This window comes from Enhydra lutris, unplaced genomic scaffold (assembly GCF_002288905.1).
Source record: "Enhydra lutris kenyoni isolate GAN:26980312 unplaced genomic scaffold, ASM228890v2 scaffoldscaffold1, whole genome shotgun sequence".
NCBI classification, from domain to species: Eukaryota; Metazoa; Chordata; class Mammalia; order Carnivora; family Mustelidae; genus Enhydra; species Enhydra lutris.
The window spans coordinates 14386761-14402967 of record NW_019154085.1 but is presented as its reverse complement, the minus strand read 5'-3'; the positions used below and the strand labels follow the sequence as shown (position 1 = coordinate 14402967).

The 16207-nt window shown below is 34.9% G+C and overlaps 1 protein-coding gene across 1 annotated transcript in view; it reads right to left on the bottom strand.

The window, feature by feature from the left end:
* Positions 1 to 16207, bottom strand: part of LOC111141287 (bone morphogenetic protein receptor type 2) — a 212454-nt gene that overhangs the window by 33793 nt on the left and 162454 nt on the right. Inside the window, exons 5-10 of the mRNA XM_022493741.1 lie at positions 13815 to 13925; positions 12996 to 13087; positions 9645 to 9875; positions 8821 to 8935; positions 4391 to 4551; positions 3243 to 3390 (exon numbers count right to left, since the gene is read on the bottom strand). Coding sequence (XP_022349449.1) covers positions 3243 to 3390; positions 4391 to 4551; positions 8821 to 8935; positions 9645 to 9875; positions 12996 to 13087; positions 13815 to 13925 — 858 coding nt within the window. The remainder of the gene's footprint in view (positions 1 to 3242; positions 3391 to 4390; positions 4552 to 8820; positions 8936 to 9644; positions 9876 to 12995; positions 13088 to 13814; positions 13926 to 16207) is intronic.

Sequence of the window (16207 nt, the reverse complement as noted above, 5' to 3'; positions counted from 1 at the left end):
ATGGGGGGAGGGGGGGTGGGGGGGTGGGATTATGGACATTGGGGAGGGTATGTGCTATGATGAGTGCTGTGAAGTGTGTAAACCTGGCGATTCACAGACCTGTACCCCTGGGGATAAAAATATATGTTTATAAAAAAATAAAATTAAAAAAAAAATTATGCTTGTTCTCCTTTTTCTTTTTTTTTCTCTTGCTTTCTTATTTTCTTTCTTCCTTCCATATTTCTCCTTTTTATAAATAGTGCAGTATTTCACTCCTTTTTTGTAATACAGACACCTAATTCCTTTATTTTGCAAATATTTTACAGAGAGTCAGTCTACGTAACATAATGTTTACATTTAATAATTTAGCATGTACTGCATTTGGAGGTATATCATAAAAGTTTGAAAAAATGTTTTCCAAGAATTGTATCATTATAACATGCTGTTCTATGCTGATTAGTATGTTTTGGGGATCCTTTTTATTCAACTCCCTCCTATTTCATTGTTAAAATTTTTAAGAGTACCCTAAATCTTCTTCCTATGCTGTCTTAATACTTTTCCTTCCCATACTCTGTAACATTTCTGTCTTCTCTATTCCACAGAATCTCCTCTAAGAATACTAATGACATCCTCCAATTCAAATTCAAAGATCATTCCTCAGTTCTATTTCCTTTTGACTTCATATTACAACTACTGCTATCAATATGGGTTCTTAACATTTTCTAACATTAACTTCCAAGATACTGTTTCTTAGTTTTCTATTTTTCTGACCAATGGTCTTCTTAACTAAGCTACTGGTACAGGGAGGTCCCCCAATATGCAGTCTTCATTGCTCAATTTTTTTGCATTCTTAATTTGTTTTCTTAGGAAACAGCATTCACTCATAACTTCCCACTTACCATCTGTATATAGATAATTTCCAAAACACTTTAAATTCTCTCAAATCCTCCTAATTTTAAAAAATTCTTTAAAATTTTTTTCTTCAGTTGTCCCATCAATACCCCATCCAAAAATCTCCATAACTAACTCACCTTTCCAATGTAAACCAATATTTTTCCCTAAGTTCCTGGCTGCCACCCTATTTCTTTGATCTCTGAGTATTTCCCAATTAGATTTTCTTCTAATACCTAAGCAGAATGACAGATTTCTCCTCTACATTTTCTTACACGTGACTTTTCTTGTCAATTTCCATATCCAAGATTATAGGATCTCTTATAGCAACTCTTGTTTTTTTTTCCTTTATTTTTATTATCATATTTACCATTTTAACAATTTTTAAGCATATAGTTAGTCCCCTGGCAACAAGTACATTAATAACGTTGTGCAACCATCGCTACTACCCAACTCTAGAATGTTTTCCATCTTCCCAAACAGAAACTATGTATCCATTAAACAGTAACGCCTTATTTCTTTTCCCTGTTTTTAACTATTGTTTTTTTAGTAATCTCCACCCCCAAAATGGGACTCAAACTCTTGGCTGCAACCCAGAGATCAAGAGTCACATGCTCTATTGATTGAGTCAGTCAGGCGTCTGTCTTTTCCCTTTTTAAACTGCCTTTTATTCTTTCTATTTCAATTCATCCTACATGTTACTAAAATAATCTGCAAATAAGATTGAATTGCCTTTCCCTTTTCTTTTTTCTTCTTTTTAAAAGATTTAAGAGAGAGAGAGAGAGAGAGAGTGTGTGAGCATGGGAGAGAGGCAGAGAACCTTCAAATATACTCCATGCTGAGCATGGAGCCCCATGTGGGGCTCAATCTCAGGACTCTGAGATCACGACCTGAGACAAAACTAAGAATTGGATGCTTAACCAACTGTGCCACCAAGGCACTCTGCCTTTCCCTTTTCAAACACTTGATACTGCTCTTTATTATTTATCAGACCAAAAGCAATAGTTATTCTGACCGCAGTAGTTGTCCAAAAACTGTTGTTGATGGCAATATACTAATGCTGGTAAGAGAATCATTTTAGTCAGACATGCTTCTAAAAAACAAAATATTCTGGATTAGGAGGTATTAAAAAAAAAAAATCTGTGGCCAAATTCCAATAATAGAAATAAAAAGTTTCAAAAGTTCCAATAATATGTGTGATACTATTGCAGTTTTGCTATGTCCAGAAAAATACTTCAATTGAGTACTCCGTACTTCCAATTAAAGAGGGAAAAATGCTTCTAAATAATAACTGATGGGCCTGTAGTCAATCTAAATAATTGTTAACTTATTTTATTTTTAGAATTATAAACTATTAAATGCTTAAAAGTTTTAAAGCCAAAAAATTCAACCCTACCACTAATCCTTGTTTTTATTCAATAGTTCCATTTCATAATTTGTCTAATGCTGATTCAATTGACTGTTTTCCTTTTCCTGTGCTTTTAATGGTGTTATTCCTATAAGATAGAAGCTATATATATCAAATCATTTTGTATATCATCTAGAAGAATGCAATGCATATATTGATAGTTAAAGTTTTTATAGGACAATAAGGACAGCAATATAATTCTAACAAAAAGATAAAAACTATAAAATCATTTGGCTAATTCAAATAAACCTCAAATAAGCATTCATTTATATGAGTGTTCTTTCATTAAAAGAAAGGAAGGAAAGCACAAAGTCAAGAATGGAGAATGAAGGGGTGCCTGGATGGCTCAGTGGGTTAAGCCTCTGCCTTTGGCTCAGGTAGTCTCAGGGTCCTGGAATCAAGCCACAGGATCGAGTCCCGCATTGGGCTCTCTGCTCAACAGGGAGACTACCTCCCCCCCCCTCTCTGCCTACTTGTGATCTCTGTCAAATAAATAAAATCTTAACAACAACAAAAAAAGAATGGAGAATGAAAAAATAAAAAAATAAAGGAAAAAAATAAAGGAAAAAAGAAAGAAAAAAGTGTTTCAATGGTTAATTCATTGTTTCTAATTTTTTACTTGGGTCAATTGAGGAAACATTCAAAGTGTAGCTTATCAAACGCTCAGAGGGTGGATAAGGACAACCATGACTGTTAAAGCAATCAGAGACCAAACTAAACACAGATAAGCTATTATGAGCAATTAATTAAACTGCACTCAGATGCAAAACTTGAAGTCCTTTTAAAAATTTTTCCTGATTGACATCCTTCTGCTAATGATGTTTCTGAACACTAGATGGCAATGAACTAAAGGTTTAAATGAAAGTAAAAGCAAAAATGTTGACTTATTTAATATAGGTAGAAAAAGAAGATATAACTGCTTCACTTTAAAACATATGTCAATTTTTGATAGCAATTCTCCTACCTGGGAAAAGGTCTGTACATCTCATAAATATCTCCCAATAAATGAGTCCAAGTGCATACATGTCTACTTGTTTCAAAGCTGATTCACAGTCCCTCAGGTTCACAGCTCCTTCTAGGACTTCTGGTGCCATATATCTGATTGTGCCAACCTGTTAAATTACAGTGATATTTTTCAGGACAGAATGTAGCATATTCTGAAAGCCATACATTAGATCAGAAGTTGTACATAAATTTCATGTCAATGATATGTTATTTGACCCTAAACATGTCACTGAAACCTTCTATACCAAATTTTTTACCTATAAAATGCCCTTCTTGAATAATTAAACTATGGGAAATCCATCCTACTTAATACTATTCATCAATCAAAAAGAATGCACTATACCATCCTATGTATGTCAATGCAGAAACATTTCTAAGACACAATGAGAAAACTATACATGTACCATTTAACATTTTAAAAAAATTTTTTAAATGTTAAAGATTTTATTTATTTATTTAAGGAGAGAGCACAAAAATAGGGGGAGGGGTAGAGGGAGAGGAAGAGAGAGAATTTTAAGCAGACTCCATGCTGACAATAGAGCCCGAGGCAGGGATCAATCTCACCATCTAAAGATCATGACCTGAGCTGAAATCAAGAGTCAGACCTTCAACCAACTGAGCTACTGAGGCACCCCTAAAAATTGTTTTAAGTTAAAAAAAATCTATATCTATATATTTATTTATACATAAATATATAATATATATATATTAACACACACACACACACACACACACACACACACACACACACACACATAGACATATGTATGTGAATGCAGAGAAAAAGGTTAGGAAGGATGTGTTCCACATTTTAATAGTGATTATCAGAAGATGACTGTCTTATCTCAAACTGACAATGTTACTCTTCCTTCAAAAGTCAGTTCCTAAACACTTCTTCCGAATACTTGTCAAACATGAGTTGGAATGGCAGTGATTTCCATAAATAACTGATAAACTTCATATAATTTCTTTTATATTTTTTAATTTTGTAATTCTTAACATGCTGAATTGGTAGCATGTAAGGATAACTGTCCTGTCTTGATTTTTTTAATGCCATTCATTATGTTCCCAAGGTATGTCAGAGTTATACCTTTTGTATACACTCACCTCACTTATGGCTGCATTATCTTCTTCCCCTGGGCGTACCAGTCTATTTCCAGTCAGCCTCATGGATAATCCAAAGTCACTAATAACACAGGTTCCATCATTTTTCACCAGGACATTTCTGCTGTTTAAATCTCGATGGGAAATTGCAGGTTTATAATGATCTGTTTAGATAATTTCAAGTATTTATTAATGCTTAAATAGCACTCTTGGACATAAAGTAAGCATGCATATAATAGGGACTACATAAATATAGATGATTGTATTACTTTTCTGAACATTAATTTTCTAATAACAAAAAAGGAAACAAGAAAGCAAAGTTTCAACTCATAATCATTACTATTTCCACTATATTTTGCAACATAAACTACGTTTGCATGTATAATTAATTAAGCTTTAAATATTTAGCTGCAAGCTAATAGCCAACATGCTATTGCTTCTTATTTTAACACACACTTGGTTTTTTTCTCCTCATTTCTAGGGTAGAAAAGGAGGCAACAGAGAAAGAAATATTTAGTATAAAAATTTTTTAAAGTCAGCTTGTCTAAAATAAGTATCAGTGAAAAACTGAGATGGCTCCAAAATTTGTAAACAAATGTTGTACTATTCTCCTATGGCTTAACAGATCAAACCTGTGACGGAACATCCCAGTTCTGTCCTTAGGTTTAGCCCTGTCTCTAAGCCCACCTCAGTTCTTCAAATCAAACTAGGAATAGTTTTCCAATGGACCTGGAGAATGAGGAGAGGAGCTGCTATCTCTCAGCAAGATGTGAAAACCTATTTTCTTATTTTACAGAGAAGCAAAGCACTATTATATTCATTCTATTATCACTAGACCATATGCTCCATGAAGGCAAAAACAGAGTATGTTTTACCTGAATTTAAAAGAGTTGGCACATATGTATCTAACCTAAGGCACCTCATGAAAAGCATAATGTATTTTTCCCTCTCTATAAGGAAACCTTATATAAATATTATTCAGCAAAACTATAGTTCTTGAATTGAAAAAAAATTTTATACCACCATTTCTTAAACTTAAAATAACTCTCTAGGTATAAAAAGAAACAGAGCAATCAGAACAAAGTCAATAATAAGTTTACTGAGTATTTATATTTAGGTACAAATAGGCTCAGTATTTAGTCATTACTCTCATTAATGAAAACCAGATTGCAATTTCACCAGCAGTGAAACTAAAAAGAGGATAAAGATTCCTTTGATATACATTTAAAAAAAAGAGCACACAGCACAGCTGGAGGAAAAAATAGTAGTTACCATGGATCTAAAAAATGGTAGTTATCATTGATCTTTCCTGCTCATTTTCTCCCCTTTCAGTTCATGGTCCAGCTTTCTAAAGTTTGTACTAAACTAAAACAACAACAATAACAATAACAACTGTATTTTCAGCTTTCTAAAGTTTGTACTAACATGATTCGTTCAACCCCTAGAAGAGTTGCATTTTTTATTCTGCATAAAACCATAATACTAGTATATATGGTATAATCTCGAGGTGATATTTATATATGAAATTAAGAGATATAAAAATGTTTCTATATTTGGAAAATATTTGTATATTAACCCCAAATCAATACTTAAACTAAAAGATCTCATACTTAGGGAAACCAGGCAAATAATGGGGAGAATGGGCAATGAACAAATCAGTGAGACAGAGAGGAAAACAGGATAGTACTTTCTTCTTTGTAATGAGAAAAAAAAGAAATGGAGAAGGGGAACAAAAGAGGTAAGAGAGAGAGAAGAAAAGGAAGAGAGGAAACAAGATTAGGATTTATCACCAATTCAAGAGGTAGAACTATAGACTGCCCTTTGAGAGACTTTTCCCCTTAAAGTTCTCCTCGGTATACCTTTTAATCCTTTTTATTTGGGGGTAGGGGATGAAGAGAAAGGAGCAAAATATACAGTGATTTTGCCCTGGGCAGCAGCACTGTGACAGGCAAATATCTCAAAGAAAAGCAGGACATATTATTTCAATTGTGTTAAAAAATAAAACCTGAATAAAAAAGTCTCTCTGTGGATATTTATACACACACACACATATACACCCCCACACACAAAGGACCTGGAAGGATGTACTAGTTAATAGTAATTTTCTGTTTATATTTGAGTGATCTATGAGCTATATGGTCTTTGTTAGATTTTTCTGGGGAGAATATGGTAACAAGTTTCATAGACATTCTAAAGAAAAAATTCGTAAGAAAGACAATTACAAATAAATAAACAGGTTCAACTCCTCCTTATTTGTTCTGAAGCAAAAAACAGCTGAATAAATAATAATAGTATTATTCCTTACTATAAAATTTCTATGCTAAATATCAAAGTTACATCTGAAGATACTGGGAAAAACAGCATTCTCTGAAAAAAAGAGTGAAATAACACTGTAAATGTTTTGAAATATTATAGCATATTTCCAATATTTTAAAAATCAGGGGTGCCTGGGTGCCTTAGTCATTAAGTGTCTGCCTTCATATTGGATCATGAACCCGGGGTCCTGGGATTGAGCCCCACATCGGGCTCCCTGCTCAGCGGGAAGTCTGCTTTCCCTGTCCCACTCCCCCTGCTCATATTCCTGCTCTCTCCGTCTCTGTCAAATAAATAAAATCATGAAAAAAAATCAAATAGGTACTAACGTTTTTTGCAATAGCATATATTTTATATATATATATATATATATATATATATATACATACAAACATACACACACGCACACAGTTTAAAAAAAGAGGTTAACTAGTTTAAAAGATAATATTAGGTAATATTTGAGAGCAACATCTACATTAAATAAAACTCTTATTTGATGGCAATCATTCTTTGCAGCCAATGTTTGACTTGAAACCTTGCTGAATCATGCAAGTCTTAAAAAGGAGGATTAGTGTGGTATTTTAAATTCTGTGCTAAGCCAGCTCTTTAAATGAATTACAATAATATTTAAGAGTAAGGAAACACAGTCCAAATGGTTAATGTGCTAAAGCACTAGAATAAGTGCATCAAATTGCTGACATAGGCAATAACATTGGTCAATTCTGTATTCAGGAAAAGCAAGATGTCAGGATAAATGAAGTGATAAATTATTCAGGAGAAATTATTTATATATGAAGCAGCAGCTAGAAAAGATGATCCATGCTATTACAGAATAGAACAAAGATCTAAGAAATTGATACATTAACGATTCTCTTATCTACAGAGGTCAGAGAAACTGGAAAAGCAATATTCTGGGCTATAGTATGACAAGAAAATCCCATAAGGGATGAAAGCTTGAGAAAGCACAAAGATTTAGTTTTGAAGCAAGCTTATGATGGGAGGTGTATTTTGAAACAAAGTATGAAAGTAAGTGAATTAAAGAGATACTTTGAACAAGGAGCAAAAATGCACACAGGTGCTAAAGAAAACTGTAGTTATGGCAAAGAATACAACCACACAGTTAGGAAATCCCCACCATGCATTTTCTTCTTTCTACTCGGTAACAGAATCCTATATTATTTGAGATACCAACACACCCAGCTTAAATACAACAACAACAACAATAACAACTGTATTTTCAGCATCTCTTGAAGATAAATGCAGTAGTTAAGTGTGAATTAAGTTCTGGAAAATAAAACATAAGTATGAGTAGGACTTCTGGAGGCAGAAGGGTATAATTCCTTCTACCTTCCCTTTCTTTCTCCTACTAATTAGCAGATATATAGCATGATGGACAATGAGTGACCTTGGAAACGTTAGCCATATATAAAGAATGATGGAAGAGATAATAATAAGGCTCCAATAATACTATGGTGCTGCCAAGCCAATCTTAGATCACCTCTCTCTAAATTCTTACATGGGAAAAAAAATTTTCATTCTTATTAAAGCCTGTTATTTTCCCCTCTGACAGATTTGACCAAACCTAATTCTAGCTAAGAGAAACACTGAATTATAAAAAGATACACATAGGTTTTATACTCAAGACCAACCAACCACAGAATAAAGTCCATATGATGTTAAAAGTAAAGAATTGGCAATGCACTGTATTTCATTTAAATAAGCAAATAAATGCAAGGAAATGTAGTATAGCCTAGCTAAGAGGTTTTTAAGCTAAGAGGTTTTTAACCTAAGTGCATGATGATTTTAAAGGGTCTGTGAACCATTAGAATCAAAAGAGCATTCTTAAAAGTATACTATGCATGTATCTTTTCTAAGAAGGTGATCAGAGCTTTAATAAAAATCTCAATAAGATCCATGACCTCTCTAGAGTCTTTAAGTTCTTTTTCTTATTCTTATTACATTTCAAATCCATTTCATCATGCCAGATCTTTCAAACAGCTGTTTAATAATAAATCTGCTATTAAATAAAATATATTCTTAGTTTGAAGATATGAGTAAAATTTCTCTTTGTGAATTTTGACCCTATATGGGTGTCATTCATCTTCTATTCATTGTCTTACCTCCTCGTGGCAATTCTGTATGAAGATAAGCCAGTCCCCTAGTCACAGAATGAGCCAGACGGCAAGAGCTGACCCAATCACTTGTATGGAGACTCAAATACTTGCATAGAGATCCCTATATAAAGGAAAAAAAACACATACCAAAAAAAAATGGAATTAATTTACCTGTACAGGACAAGATAAATTAGCAACAGCCTTATAAAGTTTTTAAGTAGGTTAGGATTCCATGAAGACCTCATAAACTATGACATTTCAATATCTCAAAAGAGACATTTCCGTGAGAGAGGGGAGGAGAGAATGAAAGGATAATTTAAACATTATTAATTTTTATTTCTCCAATATTAAAAAGTATAAAAGATTATTTCACATTAAATGCTCCTTTACCAAACTAAGGTAGAAAAGTTTTTTAGACTGTTTCTTCATAATGTATCTCTTACCAGTACAAATACAAATTATATTCTTTTGTTTTACAAGTATAAAACAGAAAGCTTTCATAAATATATGTGTCAGTGTTACTCAAGGTGCTCTTCTACAAACTATTTATAACCAGACAGGGATAAGGAGCTTGTACCAGAATGAATGTCAATCAAAACACTGTTTCCTTCATCAAGAAAGTCTTGCTGAGAGGGAGAAAGAGACAGAGACAGATGAATTAAACAGTTAACCAGTGACTTAGTTGATTCACATTCTGATGTGAGATCCTTATCTCACTGCAGACCATTAATAACCAACTGCAAACCACCAGTGCTTTACAGAACAGTAGTCCTGAAAATTTGATTGACAGCTAATATAAATGTCACTTTAATTTTTATTAAAGAACTTACATTGGGATAATACTCCATCACAAGCAAATACTCCATGCGTCCATCTGCAGTAACTCTCTCATCTCCAACTATAAAGCGAGCAATGTTGTCATGTTCCATCAAAGGCACTCTGTAAATGTTCTTCTCATTGATAAAATTCTGACGGTTTGCGAAGGAAAACACTTTTACAGCAACTGGACGCTCATCTAAAGAACCTTTATAAACTGCTCCATATCGACCCCGGCCAATCAGCTATAAATTTGTTATGAAGAAAGCAAGATATTAATTCATATCACAACTGAAAAATCAAATTTTCTAGAAAAGTATAAATCTAAATGTAGACTACAGCTCTCTATTGCTTATAGTTTAAATTACTTCAATGTCAAGAAACTAATAAACTCCATATCTCATATGGCTCAGGAAGGTCCTACCACACCCAGCCCTCCCACAGATAACAACTATGAATTCTGAACAAAATTTCATTTTAATTTTTTTTTAAAGATTTTATTTATTTATTTGACAGACAGAGATCACAAGTAGGCAGAGAAGCAGGCAGAGAGAGAGGAGGAAGCAGGCTCCCCGCTGAGCAGAGAGCCCGATGCGGGGCTCGATCCCAGGACCCTGGGATCATGACCTGAGCCGAAAGCAGAGGCTTTAACCCACTGAGCCACCCAGGCGCCCCCAATTTTTTTTTAATTAATGTATTTATTAGAGCGAAAGAGAGAGAGAGAATGGGAGCACGAGGGGCAGAGGGAATGGGACCGGCAGACTTCATGCTAAGCAGGGAGCCCAGCATGGGGCTCAACCTCAGGACCCCAGGATCATAACCTGAGCAAAAGGCAGACGCTTAACCCACTGAGCCACCCAGGAGCCCCTGAACATAATTTTAAAAAGAAATCTGAAAGTGCTAGAGAACGAACATAAAGGAAGTAGATTCTGGGAGTCAACACTTAGAAAGGAATGCCTAGGGTGAACTACCCATTTTTTTTTTTTTTTAAAGATATTTTTTATTTATTTGACAGAGAGGTCACAAGTAGTCAGAGAGTCAGGCAGAGAGAGAGGAGGAAGAAGGCTCCCTGCTGAGAGGAGAGCCCGATGTGGGGCTCGATCCCAGAACCCTGGGATCATAACCTGAGCAGAAGGCAGAGGCTTACACTGAGCCACCCAGGTGCCCCTGAACTACCCATTTTTATAAGCTCTTAGTCTGAGAGCAGGCTGAAAGAACACTCTGCAGGAGAGCTAGAACTGTAATAGAAAATCCATAATCATTCTGGCCCTAGGAACCAGAGGACAGAATTAAGGGCAACCACAGATTCTGGAAAGTGAAGGGAGAATCCCAAAAAAGAGAGTGAGAGAGGGGGAAAGGCAGCGAATACACGAGACCAATTTCAGCTAAAGATAAAATAATTGTGCTGAGATTTTGAGCTTTTGCCTAAGAGATGAGTTTGCAGCATATCTAACCAAGTTAACTGCCTATTAAAACAAACAATGGAAACATACACACTTTAGAAAAACCTAACAGGGGGCACCTGAGTGGCTCAGTTGGTTAAGTGTCTGCTTTCAGCTCAGGTCATGATCCCAGGGTACTGAGACTGAGCCCCATGTCAGGTTTGCTGCTCAGCAGGGAAGTCTGCTTCTCTCCCTGTTCATGCTCTCCCTCTCACTCATTCTCTCTCTCTCTCTCTCTCAAGATTTTATTTATATATTAGAGAGACGGAGAGAGAACATAAGTAGGCAGAGCAGCAGGGAGAGGGAGAAGCAGGCTCTCCGCTTAGCAGGGACCCGGATGCAGAGCTCAATCCCAGGACCCTGGGATCATGACTTGCACCAAAGGCAGCCACTTAACCAACTGAGCCATCCAGGTGCCCCCCCACCACTTTCAAATAAATAAATAAAATCTTAAAGAAAGAAAGAAAGAAAAGCCTAACATAACATAGGGTATCCACAATATAACACTCTTAATATCCAGGACACAATAAAAAAAATAGAATCAGCAAAATGCAACCCATGTGCACCTTCATTTTTGGCTTCTGGATATTTCTTTCATTTTACTGAAACAGGTTAAGAATTTACTATCATTTATTTAAGGATTTTCATTATATTTCATTCACTATTTTGAGGTTAAAATTATAACAGACAGATAAAATGCCCTTTAGAAACATTGTATCAATATATAGTTAAATCAGCAATGTTTGGGAGTGTTTTACTCAGCACAAGATAATATTCTATGGTTTTAATTAGTATTTTTTTTCAATTTAATAAATTGGACATCTTATTATACGTTTAAAAGTTACATTTAATTCCTTTGTGAATTGGCACTTCACGTTTTTTATCCATTTTTTATGGATTGTTTCGACTATTGATTTATACTAGCTCTTGAACAATTCTTTTTCATGTGCTGAAATGCTTTTTTGGAATCTTTTAACTTTGTGTATTGTACTTTTCTCCTAAAAAGAAGTTTCCTAAAATGTTTTATATAATCAAATCTATCATATATATTATTTAATAGTCTCTAGTTTGGGGATCATAGTTTACTTATTCTAGTAATGATCATAAAAATATTCATCATGGTAAGACTTTAACATAGGTTCTGAGATATTACAAAATGAAAATTAAATCCAACATAATACATAACAGTTGTATGTACCTATAAAAATACATAATATATGCAAAGACAAGGAATATTCATTAGGCATATATTATGGATTGCTTGAAAGCATATTCTTTTCAGAACCTCATCTCTTTATTCCCATATCAATGCAGTCTATACTCAAAGATCATCTCCTTCCTAAATATACTCTGTCTCCTTTCTAAATATACTCTCTTTACCAACTCCCTTTCCATATTTTTATCTTCTTATCTGCTTTACTTTTCTCTATAACATTTACTACTACTACTAGAAATAATATACATTTATTTGTTTAACCTGTTCGTAGACTCTTTTCCCACTAGAATAGAAACTGCAAGGGGAGCCTGGGTGGCTCAGTCAGTTAAGTGGCCGGCTGACTCTTGATTTCTGCTCAGGTCATAATCTCAGGGTTCTGGGATGGAGCGCCATGGTGCATAGGGCTCTGAGCTCAGCAGGAGTCTTCTAGAGATTCTATCTCTCCTCTCCCTCTGCACCCACCCCCTGGCTCTCTTTCTCAAATAAATAAAACTTAAAAAAGAGAAAAAAAATATAAGCCTCAAGGAGACTATCTGTACTGTTCACCTATATCCTCAGTGCTTAGAATAGGCCTTGGCACTAAGCTGATAGTTAATAAATGTTAGTGGAATAAATGGATGAATGATGTAATGAGTGAATAAAGTTACTGTCTCAGATGTACTATGACAGCAGAAAGAACAGACCATAATATCTAAGAACAATCTTACCTCCAACAGTTTCAGATTATCTAGGTCAAGAGAGGGTTCTGATGCTGCTGCCTCCATCATGTTCATACTGTGAAGACCTTGCTTACGGTCTCCTATTAGAGTGGGAAAAAGAAGTTACCAAGATATGGTTCCCTTAAAATGAAGATCTTTATTATACTTTTTTATTATATTTAGTTAAAAAGAAGAGCTACAAAAGGGAAGGCAGCAAGATTTATGCCCAATGTCACCAAGAGTAAAACTATTTACTAAACTAAGAGTCCATCTATAAAAGAAGAATGATGAATAATAATACTAAAGCTGAATTTTGGGAGATAATTCCAACAACAGACCTTGTTTAAAATATTGCAGAAACATTCAAGGTTTTATTACAGTTATTTAAATGGGTGAATGGGTACTGATTTCCTAAAAAGCTCATCAAACCTAAAGTTCAGTAGAACTGACTGGACAGTTGATGATACTAAAGACTTATTTATTTATTTATTTATTTAGATGTGAAAAATGGTATTGTGGTTAGTCCTTATATTTCAGAGATAATACTAAAAAGTTTTTTTACAGATAAATGATATATGTGATTTACTTCAAAATAACCCACTACCACATAAGGATGTGGTAAGCAGGGCTATGGATGATATATAGATGTGATAATCATTGAAGCTGGGTGAGAGGTATTTTGGATATTTCTGAAACTTTTCACAAAAACCAGGAAAAATGTTTGCTAAGAGATAAGGATGGGAGCACAGAGATTTTTAAAAAGGAGAAAACTGATTCCGATTAAATGGTGTATTTAATAAACAATAGGAAAAAAGGTAATATTTTTACCTGTCAGCATCCTGTATCCGAAGCATAAGGCAACTATCAAAACAGCTAATACAGAGACTGATGCCAAAGCAATGATTATTGTCTCATCTCGGTTAAATGAATGAGGTGGACCTAAAATAAGACAAATTTAAAAACACAGTCATCTTTTTTCAGTAGTTTGTTAAATACTGACAGAAAGGCTATGTCAATATATAGTCAAATCAATGTTTTTGCATCAAAGGAAATTAAAGAAAAATTAATAATAAATCTGTGATAATTGCAAATTATATATTTGTAACCACACAAATGATCTTATATAGATTTACAGCACTGAAACACCTGTTGGTTGTGCTTATTATTTGAGTATCTATTATATCATGGAACAGCACAGGCAGAATAATAGAATATTTAAGAGAACAGTCTTTGGAATAACATTTGGTTTTAAATCTTGATTCAACACCACTCTCTCAGTGGCATTTAGCAAGTTATTTGGCTTTTCTTCAGTACTTATTGGATTTTAATAGGCTTCAACATAATGATAATTGTACCCAATTCCAACATACAAAATAAGTTATAGGAAGAAAGCTACATATAAAAACTCATTTTAGGAGCGCCTGGGTGGCTCAGTGGGTTAAGCCGCTGCCTTCGGCTCGGGTCATGATCTCAGGGTCCTGGGATCAAGCCCCGCATCGGGCTCTCTGCTCAGCGGGGAGCCTGCTTCCTCCTCTCTCTCTACCTGCCTCTCTGCCTGCTTGTGATCTCTCTCTGTCAAATAAATAAATAAAATCTTAAAAAAAAAAAAAAAACAAACTCATTTTACCATGAGATATCAAGTCACACACACTAGGGTGGCTACAATTTAAAAAATTATAATTTGAATTATCATTAAATGCAGTAGAAAACATTTTGGAAGTTCTTCAAAAAGTTAAACATAGAATTACCATAAGACCTAGCAATTCCACTCCTAGGCATACCCCAAAGAATTGAAAACAAGTATTCAAACAAACACTTCTACAGGAATTTTCATGGTACCACTAATTATAATAACCCGAAGTGGAAACAACATGAATGTTCATAAACTGATGAATGAATAAACAAAATGTACTATGGACTGAACTGTGATCCCTTAAAATTCATATGTTGAAGCATTAACCCACAAGGTGATGATTTTTGGAGATGGGTCCCTTGGGATGAGGTTTAGATGAGGCCAGGGGGGTGGGGACTTCATGACAGGATTAGTGGCCTTATAGGAAGAGCTATCAGAGGGCTTGCTTTCTCTGTCTCTACCATGTGAGGAAACAGTGAGAAAGCAGCCATGTGCACACCAGGAAGAGAGTTCTCAATACAACCTAACCATGGTAGCACCCTAATCTTGGACTTCTAGCCTCTAGGATTGTGAGGAAATAGATTTCTGTTGTTTAAGCCACACGGTCAATTCTATTTTGTTGTGGCTGTGAAGGGTAGCAGAATACAGTATCCCCAAAATAAGCCTCTTTGGCATGACTAGCTTGAGCTGGGTATTTTTAAGAAACACCAAAGAAACTCTGAAAAATAAGAAGTTGCCCTTTTATAAGAGACATTTACATTTATAAGGAAAATCTCCATTTGTAAGGTATCTCCCTCTCTGTTCTAAGAGGAGGATGATGACTAAATCTCTAGCAACCTTCATCAGTAGAGAAGACATGGACTTAAATGTGCACAGCAAACATATACTCATTTACTGTGCTTTTCCTAGTAACCTACCATAACTGGTCTTACCTTAACCTCCTCTCCACCCCCCTTCCTTTGGCTTAACTAGAGATAGTATTTGGGGTGGCGACTTGGGCCATTTTAGGGAATTACTCAGTTTTCCTGGGTATGTCCCATGTATGCAGGAAGTGTATAAGTTATTAAACCTGTTTTTCCCCTGTTACACTTTTTCATTATGGTGGTATAGGGGACATGACACCCTCAGCGAAGAACCTAGAAGGGTAGAAGAAAAATTATTTTTCTTCCCCTATGGCTGCTGGAGCAGACTGATACAGTGTAGTGTATTTGTTACAACTGATGAACCACTATTGATATACTTACGAAAGTCCATAGTTTATATTAGCTTTCACTCCTCGTGCTGTATAGTTCTAAGGGTTTTAACAGATGCATAATGCCATGTATTCACCAATACAGTATCATACAGAGTAGTTCTGCTAACCTAAAGTGTCCTGTGCTCCACTTATTCATTCCTCAACTCCACCTCCCACTGGACTCTGGCAACCGATTTTTTTTTTTTTTTTTTTGTTCCAAAGTCTGTATTCTTTTTTTTTTTCTTAATTTTATTTTTTATAAACATATAGTATATTTTTATCCCCAGGGGTACAGGTCTGTGAATCGCCAGGTTTACACACTTCACAGCACTCACCATAGCACATACACTCCCC